This window comes from Paroedura picta, chromosome 7, assembly GCF_049243985.1.
Source record: "Paroedura picta isolate Pp20150507F chromosome 7, Ppicta_v3.0, whole genome shotgun sequence".
In the NCBI taxonomy this organism is placed as follows: Eukaryota; Metazoa; Chordata; class Lepidosauria; order Squamata; family Gekkonidae; genus Paroedura; species Paroedura picta.
In genome coordinates, this window is record NC_135375.1 from 44,055,386 (window position 1) to 44,077,719 (window position 22,334).

At 39.9% G+C, this 22,334-nt stretch overlaps 1 protein-coding gene across 2 annotated transcripts in view; it reads right to left on the minus strand.

The window, feature by feature from the left end:
- LIX1 (limb and CNS expressed 1) overlaps positions 1 to 20,971 on the minus strand; it is a 48,831-nt gene extending 27,860 nt beyond the window's left edge. The window contains exons 1-2 of one of the 2 annotated variants that reach the window (XM_077347682.1): positions 20,518 to 20,971; positions 4,973 to 5,136 (exon numbers count right to left, since the gene is read on the minus strand). In XM_077347682.1, the coding sequence (XP_077203797.1) occupies positions 4,973 to 5,136; positions 20,518 to 20,599 (246 nt within the window). In that variant the 5' untranslated portion in view covers positions 20,600 to 20,971. The remainder of the gene's footprint in view (positions 1 to 4,972; positions 5,137 to 20,517) is intronic. The other variant, XM_077347681.1, reaches the window with a different exon arrangement.
- Between the last annotated feature and the right edge of the window lie 1,363 nt (positions 20,972 to 22,334).

Here is a 22,334-nt window from a genome sequence, read left to right on the forward strand (position 1 = left end):
GAAGGGGATGTGGTTTCAGTATCGTAATATAGATTCTCTTTATTTTAATTCTTGCAGCAATTTAACTATGAAATCTAGGAATTAACGGGAAGGGTAAATGAAATCTCTGGATGGAAACAGAAGGCAGAGACCTGGGCGGGGGGACAACTACATACTTTCTAATAGTGAAGGATGTGGTTTCAGGAAGTTACCTAAGGCTACAATGATGGAGATGAAAACCATATGCTCATATACTTTAGGTGATGATTCTCTGTGCCTAGCGAATTAAAGATCTCCTTATATCATGATAAACTTGGTTAATGAAATTAGGCTCTTGCTGATACAAAAATAAATGTAAATCTTGCATTATAAGCCCCATTATTTTTCCTAAACTACATTAGAAGACTTATTATATATTCAAAAATTAGCTAAGTTTAGTAGAAGCCAGCAAACAATGGAGACAAGTTTGCATGCCTGGTCTTATTTCAGGAATAGCTATTTAATAATTAAAAAGATTTATATCTTGTCTTTCCATCAATGTTAAGACTATTTCTGTCCTGGGAGACTCTATTAGCATTCCCTCCTCCCCCAGCATTCCTCCCCTTAATATCCATGTGTCAAGATCTGGGAGCTTTGCACATTTATTATGTGTCCAGTGTATATATGTTTTATTCTCCTAAGGTAAATACACTTTTTAAAACACATGTTCTTTCTTTCATTTTAATCCATATTGTATTTTAGCAGTTGCATATGTAAACCTGTTATATAGTAGGCCCATTCTAGACAAGATGGGTGTTCCTGAGTTTGCCCTGAGGAGTCATTACCATTTGAACTGCAATACTGGGGCCCAATACTGGTTTTCTAAATTCCTCAGTTTGTTTACTTCATTCATAAGCTATTTCTCTGGGGCTTTTTGGACCACCAGTATGAGGTTTTCACTATATATTTATTTCCTTTGTCCTCAAACAATGGTCCCATTAGGATGACCACTCTCTACATTTCCATTTAAACAATCTCAGGAGCTTGGCCATCATTAGACATTTTTACACTGGACCTAAACAATTATGAGCAGATCCTTGTCCCCGAGCTGCTCCTGAAGGTCAGTGGATCCTTGGGAACAGCATAGGATGTTGAGTGTGTACAATGGAGTCTTTGACCCAATCACCTATGATTGTTAAAATAATTGTAACCACATGTTGGATTATCATGGTTTCCCTGTTCCCATGGTACAGTGAACACACTTACTGTATGTGCATACACTGGTTTGTAAGAAAGAGCCAATGCACATTCATGGAGACTATCACTTGTATATATGGGGGGTTTCAATTACAATTTCAGCTGTTTGTGCATTGAATGCAACATGCAACATGCAACTTGATGCATGTACAAAGAAAAACCAAGTATGTACTGTGTGCATGCATTCACTGTAACTTGTGAACAGGGCTGATTGGCTTAGCTAGCCTTCTAACAATAAGTTGGTGTAAAGAAATATCTGAGGTAGATCCTACAATAAATATAGAGAAATTGATAGAACTTCCTTTGCTCTAATAATCCCACCACCCCAACAGATTCTTGCTGGCACTATTATTTCTGGTTGATAAATTTTACATAAGCTCAACTGGAATGCATAAGATGCAAAAGCACAATTAGATCATTACTCGATATGTCTTTTTGACAGTACAGTTGCTTAAGTGTAGCAACCTTAAAATTGATAATAGTATTAATTACATTTTAATAAACACAGTTTGTCTGCTTAGTATCCCAAAAGCTAAAAGGATTTTTAAAAGTTGTATATATGTTGTTGTTAATTAAATATGTATTGAGCCCACTTCGATATATTTAAATAAAAAAACATGGTCACTGACATTCCCATTGGCAAGCAAAGCAAAAACATCTGCTAGAATTACGAGTGGGTTGACATCAGAGTTCAGCAAAAGGGGAACCAGAAATTTATCAGATAGGCCTCGAGTTGCCCTCCTTTACAGTAAGTAGAAAGTGGAGTTTGCATGGCTGACTATAGTTGCTATGATTGAATGTCACTCTATAAAGTGGCATTAGGAAAATGCACAAAATGCACAGCTGCATCAACTATATTTCACATGCGTTTAGTATTAATGTAGAGACCAAAGGCTTCCATGTCAGAGAGAAACTCCAGCTCATCTGCATCTGAGAAACCACTTAAACTGATTCCAATTTAAAATTATTCTGCCTAATATTATGGTTATGTCAGGTGTGGGGAGAATTGGCAGGCTAGTTTAGTTGCAAATCTGAGAAGCCAAAATTCCAGTCATCTTACAACCAGATAAATATCCATGTGAATGCAGCTACTGCCTTATTGCTCCATCTAACAAGGATAATAAAAAATCCAGTCTCAGCAAACTAACTGAAAAGTATTTTGTCTTCTCTTCTACCTAAGGAAAACAGAGGGTTTCCTGCTGATAAGCAGGAAACTGACCAAACGGGGCATCATTAAATACACAAAGGGAGACATTTGATCATGTGACAAGGCTGATAGGAAAGAGCATTAAAGCACTAGTAGGCCAAATGCTGGCAGAGCTCGCTGAAATATTATGCACTGATTATGGCATGAAGGTAAGGTTGCCAACCGTCAGGAGTGGCCTGAAGATCTCTTGGAATTACACCTGTTCTCCAGAATATAGGGATCTGTCCAGGTCCCTTTGCCAGCATACATTGTTTTTTAAAAAGTAGACCTTTACTTCTCTTGAGCTACTATGCAATCAATGTATCCAGATTTTGAAGCATGACAATTATCAATATAAATTTGTTTTCCCACATGTAGTTCTTTTTATGGTAATGAAACATTCTGAAAATTTGTCCATCCCTGTATCTACATTGCAAGATCAAATTTGTCTGAGCTGAAAGGGAAGGCGGTGTATAAATATAAACAAACAAAAAGAACACACCAGCAGTTATCAGCCTGAAATAAGGATGATTGAGTGATTCAAGATCAGGGGTAAAAGGTAAAGGTAAAGGTATCCCCTGTGCAAGCACCGAGTCATGTCTGACCCTTGGGGTGATGCCCTCCAGTGTTTTCATGGCAGACTCAATACGGGGTGGTTTGCCAGTGCCTTCCCCAGTCATTACAGTTTACCCCCCAGCAAGCTGGGTACTCATTTTACTGACCTCGGAATGATGGAAGGCTGAGTCAACCTTGAGCCAGCTGCTGGGATTGAACTCCCAGCCTCATGGGCAGAGCTTTCAGACGGCTGCCTTAACACTCTGCGCCACAAGAGGCTCATAAGATCAGGGGAGGGGGTAGAAAAACTTATAGCCAGAATTGTTTCTCATTGAAACCAATTGAAAGATCTGTCTAAATTCCAAATATAATTTGGCTGTGTGTGGGTGTTTTGCTGTCAAGTTGCTTCTGACTTTTGGTGGCCTTATGAATTTAGGACCTCCAAAATGTCTTATCATTAACAGCGTTGCTCAGAGAGCCGTGGCTTCCTTAACTGAGTCAACTCGTCTCTTGTTGGGTTATGTTTTAGTCCTACTGACTTCCGCTTTTTCTAGCACTATGTTTTTTCCAGAGACTGAAGATAACCTTAGTTTAGTCATTTTCGCTTCTAAGGAAAGTTTAGGCTTGATATGATCTTGAACCCACTGACGGTATACACAAAACTCTTGTCCAAAACCACATTTCAAAGGAATCAGCTTTCATCCTGTCATCTTTCTTCACTGTCCACCTGACCTGGATAGCCCGGGCAAGCCCGATCCTGTCAGATCTTGGAAGCTAAGTGGGGTTGGTCCTGTCTAGCACTTGGAAGGGTGACCTCCAAGGAATGCCAGGGTTGTGATGTGGGGTCAGGCAATGGCAAACTGCCTCTGAATGTCTCTTGCCTTGCAGCCAGACCATCTTAAGACCTCCTGACTATATGGCACGTCATATGTTAGATCTTGGTCTAGCTCTAAATATTAAAGAACCAAATGCAAGTTTTTAAAACAGCAAATATGGATCTAAATCTAGTTCCTTTTTTTGTATCTGAAGATATGTGCATTGCCAGAATGAAACATTGTTGGTCTTAAAGGTACCACTGTGCTCAAACTTTTTTCTTTTTTTTTGTGCAGTTTTCATTCTTATGCTTGTTGCCATCCTTGTTTTTAAAGAATGAAGACTGAGTAATGGCAATATGAAAAAAGTTAAATGAATCACCATGACATGCTGTATACACATACCAAAATGGAGCAGCCATTCATAAGTCACTACACGTTTACTTAGAGATTATTTTAGCATCTCAAGTTACACTTGTATATACATGTAGAGGCATCTCTTTGGCTACTATACTATCAATTTATCCAGATTTGTAGGCATGACATTTCTAAGCTTACATTAGGCTGAGAGAGAGTTACTGGCTCAAGATCACCCAGGGAGTTTTGTGGCAAGTGGGGATTTGGACCTAGGTCTTCCCAAGCCTAGTTTTATCTTCTAACCAACAATTACACTACACTGCTGTTCTGGTGACAATACTGAAAAATATATACAAATGAATGATTGTCGTCATCATAGTTTGAGGCAATTTCTACTGTGGGGAAAAGACTAATGGGATAAGAATTGGGAGGGGAGCTGATAGGGGGGCATGGAAGTGGTCAAGAAATGTGATTTATATTCATGCGGTGTTTGGACTGGATCTGAGGCATACAAAGTGGGTGCCGAAAGGGAATCTGTCTTGGGGACCAGTTTGGACTCTGTTTGCTTTTTGTCTCTGTGAACCCACTTTCAATCAGCTTCATTGGATAACTCCAGGTTCTAAGAATACCAGAGAGGTATGGATAGTCATGATGAACAGAACGTTGTTGTTGTTAGTTGCAAAGTCATATCCGACCCATCGCGACCCCATGGACAATGATCCTCCAGGCCTTCCTGTCCTCTACCATTCCCCGGAGTCCATTTAAGCTCACAGAATAGCATGTAGATATTACTACTAGTATATACCCTTTCCATCAAATCCTTCTATGTATATATACATATTCTTACCTGAAAGTTACCAAAGCAGCTTCCTCCAGGCAAGGTGACATAACTCACAAAGGGAGGCCCAGGTGAATTCAGTGACTCATATACCACAGTGCCTTCACTTGAAAATACACCTTTCTGTTTCTGTTTACTCTCCCAAAATTCCTGCAGCATTGCCACAACATTCACTGCCAAAAACATAGAGATGGCAATATGTTAATCATATCCCATGGGTTACACACAAGCAAAATACAAGCAAAACACTAATATTAAAACAATTGTATACAGATAAGTATTTATGCAACAGATTCAATGTTTTTGAGGACTGGCATTAATTGGTTTAACCTACAAACTGTCAGTGTTCTGATTTTTTGGGATATGCTCACATCATCTTGAAGACCCATATAAATAAATAAATAAATAAATAAATAAATAAATAAATAAATAAATAAATAAATAAATAAATAAATAAATGTAAACAAGCAGCTAATAAGGCAGCTTGCCTCTGGTAAATGGCTGATGTGATGAAAGAAACTGACCTGGGATACTGGGTCTATATACTGATTTTAAAATGAAGCTTCCAACTTCTGTTGAAACTCAAGTAATCTAACCTCTGGTTTCTTTTCTGTGCTTCAGAGGGTGCTCCTTACAAGTATTTTTATTTATCTATTCAAAACACTGACTGACCCTCTTGAAATTCAGTTTTTATAGTCCCCTATTTTGAAAGGCTGCTTTCTATGAGAATCAAAAAGGAAGGGGAGAACAGAGAGTCTATGTTGCACTTGTATCTCATTCAGTTACTTGTATGGATGATCTAAATGGAAAGCAGGAAGACTGTGTAAAGTAATATATGAAAAATAAAACTCTGTTTGACCTACCCTTTAGAAGGACATGGACCCCTCCCTTCCCCAATTAAATCCAAACTAAAATAGAAACCAGATGGTTATCTCAATGTGTGATGGCAGAATTAAGTTTTGACACAAACTGAGCAAAGGTGAAAACTGAAGTCACAAAAAATGAATTGTTTTTTCTAAATTAAAGTTATATTTTCCCCTTGAGGCCTGCAGAATTTATGAACTGTTTGTTTAATGTGATCTGCTACTTGCTGTTGATCTATGAAAGTCATCAAAGCAGTCTAGGAGATGGAATTATGATTGGTGACCTGTTGCTTTTGAATTTACCAAAGGAATCTGATTTTCCTTCAGATTTGGAAATTACTGCATCAAAACTCTAAGTTACAATAATATAAATTGAAGAATTACACATAACCTAAAAAAACAAACAAACCCCAAGCTAGATTATGAGATTTGGACTGTTTGACCATTTGACCTATGGTAATATATATTTTGTTTTGCACTCATTACTACTCTTTTTTTGTTTAGTATAGTCATACTCCTGTGGGTAGGTCTGATAAGAATTCAGTTTTAAAAGCCACTAAGTTGGAGATACCAGGTGGAAACTGAGGATCCCTGGATTTATAGATCAGCTCCAGGCTAAAGAGATCAACCCCCCTGGATAAAATGGCTGTTTTGGAGAGTGAACACCATAACATTATACTCCATTGAGGTCCATCCCCACCCCAAGATTAATATTCTAGGTCTGATCTTGCCTCAAGCTCTCATAGCTTAGCTCCATCTCATATATTACTTGGGACTGCTAACCTCCAATTACAACTGATCTCCAGATTACAGAGATGTGTTCCTCTGGAGAAAATGGCAGTTTTGGAGGGCACACTTCTACTGAGCTCCCAAACTTCAACTTTCCTAGGCTCCACCTTCAAATTTCCAGAAATTTTCCAAGATGAAGATGACAACCCTATGTTCATTATCAGGAGTCTCCAATCTTGTACATCTGGAACTTGAGGTACAGGTAGTTGACATTCCCCCCCAAAATGGCTGCTATGAATGGGGGACATTAACAAAGTGGCTTCAATATTGGCAGGGAAGAAACTAATTACAAAATAGGTGGTATTGATTTAATTACACATACACACACACAAAATGGGATGTTCCACAACATAGTAGGAAGATTCAAGCCAATCAACTGCTTTCCAAATAGGTTCTCTCTGAAGTCACAAAGTCACAAAGAACCTGGGTTCTTTCTATTCCAGTGGAGTAGAAAAGTACCATGTTTCACTTTGGAAGTTGAGCACTAGTACACTAGAACAGGACGTAACCACATAATCTGGGTGTAGAGTGGCTAGCCATTTCCAGCAAATAGTGGGTGTCTATGGTGGTGGAGACATGGGGCAGGAACCTAACAGCCCTATATGGGTGACTAGTATGACAGACCCTTGCATATATTATCACAAAAAAATGTAGAGAGGAGACTAACCATGCAGCTGTCTGTTTTTTTTTTTAGGGGGTGTTGATAGATAAGATTTTACGAACTATGTGACATGATATCCACAGTTCAATCATACATCACTTTGATTAACACTGTTTACTGCAACAAATGGAACTTTCACATTTCTCTGAAAATTGGAGACATGTGGATAATAAAAATGAATTGTCAGATTATAGACTCATTGTTAAGACTGTCCAAAGGCTCTGGAATGCCAAGTTTCTACATTTATTTTCCTTTCTTCCGTTCATTTTATCTGTCATGTAAATATTTTGCAAGGTTACAGCAGGATTTTGAGCATTCTCTCTCTCATAATAATAAAAAATCTTGGCTATTTCAAAACTAGGTCTATTTGTTTGCATATAGAATATTCTTGTTTGGTACAATATTTCCATTGCAATTTGTAAAAAAAAATCAGTTATTAAATTGCTTCACTGATTGCTTTCCTGGCTAGACAATTCAGTATAGTTTATTATTTTCGTATAGTTTCCTGGGCAAAAATTGCTGGCTGGATTTGAAGCATCATAAATCTCAATATTTCCAGTTCCCAACATGGCCAAATCTGTGGATACTTCAATCCAGAAACTGGAGCCACGAACAGACAAGACAGAGCCTTCTACAAATCTGAAATGCACCCCAGATTTACAGACAGATGTTCAATCAAAAAATTAAAAAACAACCCCCATAATAAACCTCCCATAATAGAAACAGAACCTGTACATAAATGAATGCTCACAGTGGCCATTGTTTGGCAACTGTGTAATATTGATGGACTTCAAGTTTTGGTTTCTGTAAGTAAAAGATGGGGCAGGTCCTTTCCAGGGTTGTTTTAGCATTTGAGGGAAGACTCATCTGGACCATGTTCACTGGGAAACTTGCTGTCATGAATCTATCTCCTTTCCCTTGCCTAAAGCAAGAAGGTAATGTACTACATGGCCTACCATCACCTCTGCCTATATATGTATGAATTTATTATTTAAGCTTCTATTCCACCCCATCTCAGGGGACTCAGAGTGGATTACAACATATAATTACATGTACAATTCTAAAACACACAAAAATAGAAATCTAAATTAAGACTTAAAACATCAAACTTAAATAATAATACCAATATTGCCAATGATAATGTTTATCATATGGGAACTTTAGGGGGGGGTCTTAATAACACAACATTCACTAGGGGGTATTATAGTATCGGAGATCCAGACAGAGAGGTCAGTGGATTTAGGTGTCACTTCAAGCCTGGGTGGACAAATTCTGTTTTACAAGGCCTTGTGGAACTGTCTAAGGTCCTACAGGGCTCTGATCTCTTTTGGCAGAGTGTTCCATAAGGCTGGGACCAGTTTAATCTCCTTGGGGCCAGTTATCCTGAGTAGGTTCTGATTACTAGACCTTAATGCCCTTGGGGAGCATATTTGAACAGGCAGTGAACGTCTCAGACCTTTTAGGGATTTAAAGGTGATAACCCAAACCTTGAATTTAATTTTGAGCCAGTGCAGCTGCGAATGTCATATGCATTCTGGACCAGTTAAAGCTTCCAGATCAACTTCAAGGGTAGCGCTGCATAGAGAGAGTTACAGTAATCTAGCCTGGAGATGGCTATTGCATGGATCACGGTGGCTGGGTGAGGTGCTGACAGGTGCTAGTTGAGACACATAGTGAAAATTACAGAAGGCCTGGCAGGCAACAATTGTTACATAGGTTTCCATAGATAGCAAGGCATCAATTGTCACACCTAGGGTTTTGATGGGTACTGAAGTTGTTAATTAGACTCTGCCAAGAGTCAGGAGTTGCAGCAGCCCAATCTTTGGAGAAAAGATTGCAGCCATATGAGGGCTAGGTGTTGGGCTAATGGCCAATGATCAACTGCCTTGAATGCTGCTATCATGTCTAAAAATAAAAGAAGTGCTGATCCACCTTGATCCAACTGTTTCTGGAGATCATCTGTGAAGGTGACCAGAGCCATCTCCACCCCATGGCCAGGTCAGAAGCCAGACTGGAATGGATCCAGAGAGTACTTACACAGAAGATCATTTAAGTTTTAAAAACAAACAATTATGTCACAGAATCAACTAAACTTGCCTTCAAAGTACTGTGCTGTCAAAGAGAGATGTTTGTCACATTAATACTTTTCATTTTACGAGAAATATGAATATCAGATATCTTGTATGTGCTCTTAAAAAGAATAAGCAGAATACTTAAGCACTGGGGGAATTGTTCTGTTCATGGATATTTTTACAGACTATAGTTGTAGTCTTCACATGAGACACGTGTATTGTGTGAGTAGAATCATAGAATCATAGAGTTGGGTGGGGCCTTCTAGTCCAACCCCGTGTTCAATTCAGGATCAGCCTAAAGCATCCAGGATAAGTACCTGTCCAGTCTCTGTTTGAAGAAGACTGGAAGAGAACAAACGTTATTCTGATCTTAAAAAAAGGGAGGAAGGATGACCCGGGAAACTACAGACCAGTGAGTCTGACTTCTGTTGTGGGTAAGATAATGGAGCAGATATTAAAGGGAGCAATCTGCAAACATCTGGAGGACAATTTGGTGATCCAAGGAAGTCAGCATGGATTTGTCTTCAACAAGTCCTGTCAGACCAACCTGGTTTCCTTTTTTGACCAAGTAACAGGTTTGCTGGATCGTGGAAATTCGGTTGATGTTGTTTACTTGGATTTTAGTAAACTTTTGATAAGGTTCCCCATGATGTTCTGATGGATAAATTGAAGGACTGCAATCTGGATTTTCAGATAGTTAGTTGGATAGGGAATTGGTTAGAGAACCGCACTCAAAGAGTTGTTGTCAATGGTGTTTCATCAGACTGGAGGGAGGTGAGTAGCGGGGTACCTCAGGGCTCGGTGCTCGGTCCGGTACTTTTTAACATATTTATCAATTATCTAGATGAGGGAGTGGAAGGACTACTCATCAAGTTTGCAGATGACACTAAATTGGGAGGACTGGCAAATACTCCGGAAGATACAGAGTTCAACGAGATCTGAACATAATAGAAAAATGGGCAAATGAGAACAAGATGCAATTTAATAAAGATATGTGTAAAGTTCTGCATCTGGGTCAGAAAAATGAAAAGCATGCCTACTGGATGGGGGATAGGTAACGCTGTGTGTGAACGAGACCTTGGGGTACTTGTGGACTGTAAACTAAACATGAGCAGGTAGTGTGATGCAGCGGTAAAAAAGGCGAATGCCATTTTGGGCTGTATCAACAGGGGCATCACATCAAAATCACAAGATATCATAGTCCCATTGTATACGGCACTGGTCAGACCACACCTGGAGTACTGTGTGCAGTTCTGGAGGCCTCACTTCAAGAAGGACGTAGATATAATTGAAAGGGTACAGAGGAGAGCAACGAGGATGATATGGGGCCAAGGGACCAAGCCCGATGAAGTTAGGTTGAGGGACTTGGGAATGTTCAGCCTGGAGAAAAGGAGGTTGAGAGGGGACATGATAGCCCTCTTTAAGTATTTGAAAGGTTGTCACTTGGAGGAGGGCAGGATGCTGTTTCCGTTGCCTGCAGAGGAAAGGACACACAGTAATGGGCTTAAACTACAAGGACAACGATATAGGCTAGATATCAAGAAAAAAAATTTCACAGTCAGAGTTGTCCAGCATAGGCTGTGGTGAGCTCTCCCTCACTGGCAGTCTTCAAGCAAAGGTTGGATACACACTTTTCTTGGATGCTTTAGGATGCTTTGGGCTGATCCTGCATTGAGCAGGGGGTTGGACTAGATGGCCTGTATGGCCCCTTCCAACTCTATGATTCTATGATTCTACTGTAGATCCTATCCTCTGCTGCCAACAAATCCTTTCCCTGCCCTCCTCTGAAAACCTTTCATTACTTAAAGAGAGCAATTATGTCCCCACTCAAGCAGAGCCAGCTTGGTGTAGTGGTTAGGAGTGAGGACTTCTAATCTGGCAAGCTGGGTTTGATTCCATGCTCCCCCCATGCAGCCAGCTGGGTGACCTTGGGCTGGCCATGGCACTAATAAAGCTGTTCTGACCGAACAGTAATATCAGGGCTCTCTCAGCCTCACTCACCTCACAGGGTGTCTGTCGTGGGAAGAGGAAAGGGAAGGCAACTGTAAGCCATCTTCCATCATCATCATCATCATCATCATCTCCTCCTCCTCCTCCTTCTTCTTCTTCTTGCTGAACATTCCCAAGTTCCTTAGCCTTTCCTCATAGGCTTTGGTCCTCAAGCCCCAGATTATTCTTGTCACTCTCCTCTGAACCCTCTCAATTTTGTCCATGTCCACATGGTTTTTGAAGTACACTTTTTTATTGTGAAAAGACTGAGTCAGTGCTAGAACCGATCTTATGGGGATCTTATGAATGAAAACTACAAATTGTTACCCCTTAAAGAATTTAGCAAACCAGAACTGGGCCCCTGGAACACAAGTCAGAGGAGTTCTTGGATGGAAAATCTCTCTCTGATAATGTATAATGCTACTATATAGATAGAAATTTGGAAAGTCAGATGAATTTTAGGTTGCCAATAGGGTTGTCAGTTCCTGGAGATTTGGGGGTGGGACATTTGGATGGGGGAATTGGAAGGGATTTCACCTAAAATCTATGGTATACAATAAAATTGCCCTTTAAAGCTGTCATTTTTCTCCAGAGAACCAATCCCAGACGTATTGATATCCCTCTGAAGACCAATAAATAGGCTTTATAGAGAGGCACTTTTATATCACGATGGTTCTGTATCGTCAGAGAGGTACCACACATTCATAAAGAAGAAAATATATTTTGTTGTTCACAATAAGCTAAAAAAGTTTTTCTTATGAAATTTGATGGATGCCTTCTGAAAATGAAGAACATATAGCAGTAATTTCCTGTGCAAAACAGGAACATTTACTTCTAAACCCACGTCTCGGCTCTAGAATGTGTGAAGCAGTGATTAAGAAGAGCATGCCTTTGAGCATGTGCAGTATGACTTTCCTTCCTTATCAAGTAAATGTAACCAATCTCCACAAATCTTAGCAAAGGGGCTGGGATTTTAGGGCAGGTGATGTGAGCACTTGGTGAGAACCTTCCTTCAACAAACACTGAAGAATAGTAAAGTGAATAATGATAATGAATATTTAGGTGATTCGTGTGTTTGTTATGTGTTTTGTGCTAGCCTATATGTACTTATAACTGTTCACTATGTATGTAATGTAGTTGATAGTAATAGCTCTATTCGTCTATTCAAAGCCTATCTCAGTCACACTGCCAGCAGTTTTCTGTTCTCCAAGATAATTGTGCAACTGAGTGAGCAAAGCAATGCATAGAACTTTGCATGGGAAAAAGTGCTGCTAGTAATGGACTCATTTGTATTAGCACACTAGAGCAGGCTTTCTCAACTGTTTTACCGTTGAGGAAACCCTGGAAACATTCTTCAGGCTTCAAAAAACCACAGAAGTGGCACAATTGTGCAGAAGACAGTTGTGAAGCATAGCTGTGTACATGCCCACCTGGTGCCCCTCCCCTTCCCACCCCCTCCAGGCCCATCAATAGCCATGGGGGAGGGGGGTGACATGACCATATATGGTCATATCACCTGCTAAATGTTTAACACATTTAAAATATATATATATAAATAATGTAACTCCCACCCATTCAGGAAACCCTTCCAGGACCATCAAGAATCTCCAAGGTTTCACAAAACCCTGGTTGAGAACTTCTGTACTAGAGAGAACTGACAGGTAAGACTGAATTACAACAAACTGTTATTTATTCATTATACTAATTGTTGATAGTTTTCAAAGTCAGGATTTTGAAAAAGGAAAAAGAAGAGCTTTTAAAAATGGTGAAAGGGGATTAAAAAAAACTGCTGGTGGGTAAGGAAAATTGTGTTTAATCGACTGGAAACATCCTCTCTGCAGCAAACTGGGTAGATGGCTCATGAAACGAATCTCCTGGTGGTGTCTGGAGATCTAAGAATATTGCTGAACTCTGACAGACAGCAGATCACCTGGAGAAAATGGCCATTTTGGAATAGAATCATTGAGTTGGAAGGGGCCATACAGGCCATCTAGTCCAACCCCCTGCTCAACACAGGATCAGCCCTAAGCATCCTACTATAGGAAGGTGGACTTTATAGCATCATACCTAGTTGAACATCTTATCATGCTCCACCTCCAACATTTCCAGGTATTTCCTAACCTGGTGCTAGCAACCTTCTTTGTTACCTAGGGTAAGACAGGACCATTCACTGCACCCAAATAACTTGTGGGCCCTAATACCTGAGCAGGGAATTGCTTGTCTGCTGAAGGGGGATGCTTTGAGACCAGCATGGAATGGAGCCATAAACCCAAGAATATTTCATTGGCACAAAAGAGGCATTTATAAAGAACACACACTGTAAGTATTTCCTGCTTAGTCAGTTTTAAACTTTAAAAGGGGTTTCAGAAAAGGAGTTGTTTAACTAACTTGTCAGACTATTATTAAATAACCATTTGAATGTAGAGGGAAAAAATAAGTCTTTGGAGTTTAATATACTTTGTTTTCCCCGCTAAAACAGGGAAGATTCTTTTGCACAAGGCTATTAAAATTGTCTTCCATTTCCTCACTCAATCTGTGTCACATAATCAATAAAACAGTATCATTTAAGCAAATGCCGTAACTTATAGGTGCACCTTCAAGCAGCTGCCTCCCATTAGAGGCTATAATTTAACACACACCTCACACTGAAGTTGTAAATGTTGGGCTCAGTTTGGTACACCTAAATTGTTTAAATGTGCAGAAAGAGAAAAAAGAACACTGTGGAGTGATGCTGTGACATTATATAGTAAACGGAGAAGCATTTACATAGCTTGTTATAAACCAAATTGCTATAAAAGGCACACTTTCCTACTTAATAATACATCATAAATTGGGATAATTTGGAACATGCTATAAAGAAGTGTGCAAGTTTGTTGCCTGGAATGAATTTGAGGTGCACAAAGATTTTGTTTATGTTCCTCCACTGTTTTTGTTCTTCCGATTGGACGACGATTGGATGACCTGACGTTCTGAATTTCCACAGACTCCGAACTGTCTTTTTGGTCAGGTTTTCTAGGGTCCAAATATCCAGACCTATTTCTTGGTTTGTCAGTTTATGTGAGTGAGTCATTGTTGGAAATGTGCAACATTGTATATTCAGGCCAACAGACCATAAAGCTGCCCTTGTCCTTATGATACTAATGTATCATCTGGGAGGAAACAAGAGCATTGCTATTATTTTCACAAAACGACTATTTTTACCACCATCTTAAATTTCACACCTGCATGTTCATTGGAAGAATGGAACCTTCCGTTGCGCAAATCATCATCAGTATTATGCTCCTTTCCCTCCGACTGAAATGGAAGTACTCCTCCTATCCAAATCGGATGAATGCATCCACTTGTTTCCCCTCCTCCTCAAATCAGCTGGGGCAGGAGCTGAGACCCTATGGTTTCTAGGGGCTACTCTGAGTGTTTGTAACAATAAGCATTTCCATTACAGGAGTTTAAAAAGGCATTTAAAGCACTTTATATGTGTTATCTCAGCCAGTCCAAATACCTACTGAGATAGCTCAGAGTATTTTTATTCCCATACTGCAGACTGGAAATGGAGAATGAAAGATGGCGGGCTTACTGTGTGAGTTCATGGTTGAGGTGAAAGTTGAACAGCTCAGTCTTTCTGTTATTAGTATTTGACAGGAGAGGAATCTGAAGTTAAGAATAAGAACTTAAGAATGAGGCACTTTCCACCATCATATAAAAAGTACCCACAATGGATGCTTTTTAAATGCCTTTTACAGTATTGAAATCTCTTTGTTTCCATAGCTGAAACTGAAGGTGGTGCTCTTTCTCCCCTCTTTATTTTATTTTTTAAAAATTTATAAACCACCATCTCCACAAGAGCAGACTCAGGGTGGTGAACATATGCTCAACAACATTTAAAACACAGTTAACAGTTCTAAAATTTCCCTATGGGCATGGAACTAGAAGCTGGGATGGAGATGCGGATGCAGTGTAGGAGAGAGGTCAATTAGATGTTGACTATTTTTCTGGTCTCAACCATAGGGCTCTGTTTTAAAGGCCCTGTGGAATTTAGTAAGCTCCAACAGGGCCCTGATGTTTCCTGGGAGCTCATTCTACAAGGCAGGAGCCACAGCTGAGAGGACCCTGGCTCTGGCTGAGGCCAACTGGATTTCTTTGGGGACAGGGACAGGGACAGGCCCTTTGTTACTGGCTGAGCACAAGGCTTTTCTGGGGACATATTTGGAGTGGGTATCCCATAGGTATACAGGGGCCATACTGTGTATGGCCTTAAAGATTAAAACCAGCACTAAATCTGATCCGGAATACATTCAGCAGCCAGTGCAGCTGCCGGACAGAAACTAAAACACCTCCTTCCCCTTCCAGAGGACCCACTAAGGACCAACAAGATGGAAACAGTGGCAGCTTAAAGGGCCAAACTAGACATGACAGTGGCAGACCTGTATGTTAATGTGCATGTGTGCCACTGAATCTCTATAAATGAAGATTATTTTGACTGGTGGGCAGGATAGCTGATTCATGCTTTCAGTACTCTATCATGTGAAGGAGTTTTGCTTCAGGACTCAGAGCCTCATCAGGAGACAGGCAACTACTGAACTCCGAGGGAAAAGTAGAAGCAGGGAACATTTCCCTCCAGTTTAAAGTACCCTTCCTCAGTTTTGCAACTATCTTGATGCTGCCACTTGGGTTTATTAAAGAAAATGAGGCCTACTTAGTAGCACTGCATGGTCTTTCTGAAGTTAGAGAATGATCCGGTTACAACAGTTGAATACTAGCTTAGAGGATAGTGAGGCTGTTTGTACTGCCTCTGTAGTGATTTCTCATTTGAATTCTTTTCTGCAAGGGTTTACCTGGTTTCTCCCTCCTATGCCTCTAGCCCCAGTCCTTTGTGGTCTTCTGGGGCATTCCACTCTTTTTGCAGTTACTATCACCTGATTAACTCATTACATAGGTGTTGAAAATCAGAGTTATTTGGTTGAGGTCATCATGTTTCTTCAAATGGAAACTTCTGCCTTCTCCCTCACAGGCCAAGGGTAAAAAATCCAGAGTTGTGATAGACATCCTTAAACCAAGACTCAACCTGAAATTTACTCTGGCTGACTCTTGCATGCAGATTTCAATTGCTGATTTGATCTAATTATTAATGAAAATGGTAAATATAAGAATTATGGTGAGTAATTGACCATGCTTGCCATAAGGGCTGTGTTCACCAGACTGCCATGTGATTAGGCTGCTGAGATTTGTTTGTGGTTTTCATAGATTGCTATATGTGCCTTTCAACAAGGGCAAAGCTTGGATTATCCTCAAGCAAAATTCTCCTTCAGCCAACTGAAAGCCAAACCACTGATAAATCAGAATTGCCTTGGAGGGCAGGTTTCAGAAAGCTGTAAACTTCTATCCTGCTTTTAATTCAGTTACCTTTGGCTGACCTAGACACAACTTGAGTGAGCCATAGGACATATATGTGAATAAGCTGATATACTGAAGAAGCCCTCTGCTTATAAAACTCCCTCCTTTCTGCTCTTCTGACAAAGAGATTTGGTCTCTTGCAGGTGTAAGTCTCCAAAAGACTCCTTTGAATGGCTTTGGAGGCTAGCTGCTTCTTGCTGCTATGACACTTCACCTCTTGAGGAGCAGGCATTTTGCTACCCCATTCTGAGATAATTTTGTAAAATATATAAATATAAGTGGTGGACCTACAAGGATGTGTATTTCTTCCCCCTTCTGTCTTCCCCAGCTACCAGCCAGCCTACCTTTATCTACTCCCTTGTTTTCAACTGTCCCTCCTTCACTTTCCCTGGCAGCTTCTGTCTGCGAAGTCTATGACCCAGTTGCTGGAGCAGGCCATTGCATGGTGAGGACCAACAAGGACTTTTGGGTTCACCTTTCTCCATTGTTACCCTTTTCTCACACTATTTCCTATTTCCTTCCTCCTAGCAATCTCTGCTTTACCCACTTCCTTCTTGCCTTCCTACCCATCCACCTGTCTTTTAACTGCCCTACCCACCTTCAGATGTATTTATTATTAGTTTACTGAATTTATACCCTGCATTTTCCCACAATGGAGTCCCAAACCCACCTGCATCATTCATTTCCTTTACCTGAGGCTGGGAATAACTTGCTCAAGTTCAGCCAGGGAGCTTCCTCAGCGGAGTGGTGATTCAAACCTAGGTCCCAGATCCTAATCTGCATCTCTACTATATCGCACTGATATTTGTGGGTTGCTGCTATTGAAGAATAACAAGCAGATCGGCCTGGGTATGTCAAGCAAATTGCAAAGCAGCAAATCACTCAGGGATTGCTAGTGGGTCTGGCCCCCAAGAGACCTCTATCAAAGGCCTGAAGAGCCCTGGAAAGGATCCTGCTCCATCTCCTTGCCTTTTAGTACCAAAATCAAGTCCTGAAGGCTGACAGTAGTGTATGGTTGTCCAGCAATGGCCACTGAGGGAATTTGTTTCTTTATCCTACCACTGCTGCTTCTATTACTTGGATAAAGGTTTAACCCCTCATGTTAAAAAAAAACATTCAGATTTTTCTGCAGTTTTCAAGAAAGATGTCTGTTTATGGCTTGAGACTCTGGGTTTAGATTTTGTCATGTTAAAATTAGATAAGTACTTTCACAAAGTAGACATATCTGTCAGGGGATAGTTCTTGGTTGGTCTGTCTGATAAGATTGTTGAGGGCAATCAGAAACCTGAACCAAAATGTTTTGAGGCACTGCAAAATAAAATTTCTCTTTTAAAATTGTTTGATGATTCTTCTGTCTGATGTTCAGAACAGCAGCAACCTACCTGATTATTTAGGCAATGCAGTTCTATGCTGGTCTCTAGTAGAGATAAATGGTAAGGTAAAATACAGTTTCTCATTCTCTTTGACTTTCAGAGTAAGCAGTATGGTAAGATCTCTGATTTGACTATCTGGATTAGCATTTTCTGTTTGTAACCTGACATCTGTCATGATCATCCAGATGAAACTTTGCACATGTATTCTGGGCATAATTCTGTTTAAAATTGAAAACCAGTGTGACACATTTGGTTGCTGATCCCCTGTCTCCCTACCCCCCACCCCCCGCACTTTTTAAGTTGCCATTGGTATAATGTCACTTCCAGGAAAAACCTAGAGATTATGTCATGTCTTTCTAGATATTGCTGAACTGGTCTCCTGTTAGTTGCTAGACCAGGCTTGGCAATTCTACCTTTGCATCTTGTTTTCAAAGTTGGGATGAGAATGCAAAAAAAAAAAATTTAGAATGAAGATATAGCTGGTGCATATGTTTAGGCCACAACTATAGTTCAGGTTCATACCTCAGCTTCATCACTTCACCTGTTTCCAAGCAGGCTGGAAGGATGCAGAGCACAGAGCACTGAGCTTCACCTGTTTCCAAGCAGGCTGGAAGCATGCAGAGCACAGAGCACTGAGCTGTCATAGTCAAACTTGGTATGTGAATGTTTATAACCTTAAGGCTGAGATGGAGATTAAACACCATCTCAACTCCACCTACATTTCCAAGGGGAGTATGGAAAAGGAAAGATGCAAAACAGATTGTAATATGATATCTGAAGAAAGACCTCTCACACAATTAATGACTGGATTTTCATTACCTTACACGTTAAGGAAAGCAGATAACGCATAAAAAGATGTCTAAAATATACGGAATATTCAAGGACATTATATTCTCTATCATGCAAGTGGCTTTTATTGGCCAACCCCCATTGCTGGAATAAGATTCCTGTGAAAAGGGTATTGTAACCCCATTGTGTTTGACATGTGTGTTTCTGCTTTATTATAGCCATTCTTCCAGCGCAGAGATCTGTGGGTGGTCACAATAACTTTGTCTGAGAGGCCAGTACATACACTTTCAATCAAAACCTTGTCAGATGATCTTCAGGAATCTGCCACAATACGAAGAAAAAAAAGAGCTTCCTTACTCTACCTTTTCTAGACCAAATTCTTTCTACTTATGAGACGCATCTGCTCTCACAAGGCTTCTAAAGAAAAATTGCAGCTCGATGTGGGTCTGCCGTTACAGTGTGGCGTGTTCCTTCTGGGTGGCCTAGGAAGTTCTATTGGTGTTTATCTGTCTAACTCTTGATTCCTGTCAGACTACATATGGAATAAGAGTTCCGTATACAACTTCTTTCCCTCCCCAGCTGCTTATTCAAAGTGGTTCATTTCATACTCATTTTGAAAGAATGCACTAAAGTTGAAGTTTCTAACACTTAGCATAGCTACTGAGAAATGAATGAAGCAGACACTCAAAAGAAAAATAAACTTCACCATATTTCCACAGTGTTAAACTGATAGACACTGAATTTTCCGTATAAAAATTACCCAACAAAAGAAGCAAATTGTTTTTCACCATGCAGTGGGACATTGCATAAGAGAAAGCATAACTGACAGGTTCTACAATTTAACAAAAAGCAGTATGTTACTACCCCTCCCATCTCCTTTTTTTGGAAAAGAGGCTATAAAGTGATTCGATTTATAATAAATAAGGAATATAAAATTCTGGCGTTTTGGCAATATATAAATATTGTTCAGGAGCTTCTCTGATCAAAGAATAACTACAGTCTATATCTGGATCCCTTTCCTCAAGCACAGTAGCACCTTACTATATCACTGGTGGTCATAACTGAAGACTCATTTTGAATTATCCAGAGATGAAAAGTAGCTTAGGAAGACAATAGCAATAGACACAAATAGGCAGCTTCAGGGAGCTAAATTTAGGAAACTTTTCCGTATCAGTACTTGAAAATAAGGCTGTGGTTAGACACACAAAACAAAGATATATTGTGTGTGAGCGAATCTTATAATCCAGGAAGCGTATGTGCTATAGTTATAAAATAATGCACGCTTTGATTACAGAACCACATACATAAAACCCTAGGGTAAAGCTAACCTTAAAAATGGTAATTAGTCTAAAAGCAAATTCCCAATCCAACAAACTTTTCTTAGAGATAAAATTGGTATAATACACTCTGCAGTAGCCCACACATGAAATGATTCATCAGAAGAAAAATAATGAGCATTAACAAAAATTATCTTGATCTGCATCATAAGAAACAGTAGATGGAAAGATGTTCTGATATTTATTATGGAGTCTCTAATTTTGCCCTTTGCATTGCCTTGTTACAAGTTTCAATTGGACACAAACTCAAGTTACATTTAGGAAGTCTAGAAACTTTCTTGGGTACTTACAGTCTTTAAATGCAAGTGCAGGGTCTCTGTGAGGCAGGACTTGGGAAATTATATGTTGTAAAGATTCCAAGGTTCTGTCCATCTTGGTCTGCCTTTTCCAGACGGCAGCCACAGAGTGTCCTCATGCCTAAATTTTTCCAGCTCTGTACTGAATTTATACAGTTCATTGATGCACTGGATTAGTCAGGAATCTCTTTCAGCATCTGCCAATCAGACATTGCCCAGATGCAAAGACCCTTCAGGGGGTCCTCCTCCCTGACTCGCTTATCTTTGTTGTATGCTGAGCTAATTAGCTGGAAAGGCAGGCTGACAGGCTCCTTCCTACTGCTTTCTTCTGTTAAACACACCCACCTACCGGCTAACTGGAGAAGCTAATCATGGGAAAGACATGCCTCTTTTCATCCCTGACATTGACTGGAGTTGCTGAACCAGACAAACTTTGGGTTTCTGCTGGTTTAATAAGAATCTACCTCCACTCTGTTAAATTTTCAGGTAGAGTGAATTTTAATAAGCGATGCCAAGGATCCTGGGTTTTAAAAATAGAGAGAAGGGAAAATAACAATGGCAGAAGACATTTGCAAGCTGTCACTTAATTTTAGGTGTGTCACTTTAAAACTAACAAATGTCTTACTCTACCCCTTGATGGGCTTGTTAAGGTATCTGATGATTTGGCTAAATAATTGAAGTACACTTAATAGAATTTGCCAATATAAGTTTTTCTTATTCAACCTCTTTTGCTCAACCCATGTTATTTTCCATCACTACAAACTGATTTGTTGCTTCACAGCTGTATCATAGCTATAACTGGATATAGTTGTTAAGGATGGATCAAATCTGAAAATGTGGGAGGAATCAAATTTGAAAATGTTTGTTTCAATTAAAAGTGGAAAAAATTATGTCCATGGATTATCCTGTGGAGTTGATTTTACCTGTTTCTTGTGTATCTTGTCAATTAATGGCTCCATTCCATGTCTGAAATTCTTTGCATACTTATGTGGAGGTAAGTTCCATTGGAATTGGTGGTATTCACTTCTGAGTACACATGCATAGGGACAGGTTGAACATGAATGATTCAAACTATGTATAAAAAGGAGCCTCCCTTTCTAATCTGACCTATGCTAATGGATTTGCTTCTTTTTCTTCTGATGTAAGAGACGAAATGTCATGAAAAATATACTAAGATTATTTATACTCACATATAAACCGAGGCACCTAATTTTACCACAAAAATCTGGGCAAACATTGACTCTCATATAAGCCGAGGGTGGGAAATGTGTCAGTTACTGGTAAATTTACATTCATTGAGGCACCAGTAGGTTAAATGTTTTTAAATACTTATTTCAAAGAAAAAACAGTAAACTAGCTCTGTCGGTGCAAAACAGGCCCAGCAAATCAGAGCAGAACAACAGTACCCAAAGTTGGCAACCTATTACAACAAGTACAGCAGCTACCAAACTGGGAAAATGGACTACTTTAACTACAGCTACAGTGCCCTGCTCAGAACAAAACACTGAAACAAAGAACTCCAAAACTCAACTTTTAAAAGAAACTCAACCTCAAGAAGAAAAGGCAAACAATGCTGCCCCTCAGAAAAAAAGAAGAAATAAACATTAGGAGAAACAGTAAATCCCAAAGCACCCCCAAAACCCACCCCACCCGCAGAAACCAATAGTTTGGAAGAAGTGAAGGCAAAAGGGGAAAAAAAGATCAGTCGAACCCTTGCTGTCCTACAAGAAGCCACAGCAAGCAAGCTTCAGCTTGCAGGAGGCATGCAGAAGCAATGTAACGATTGGCTGGCTGGGAGCAGGCTGTTATTT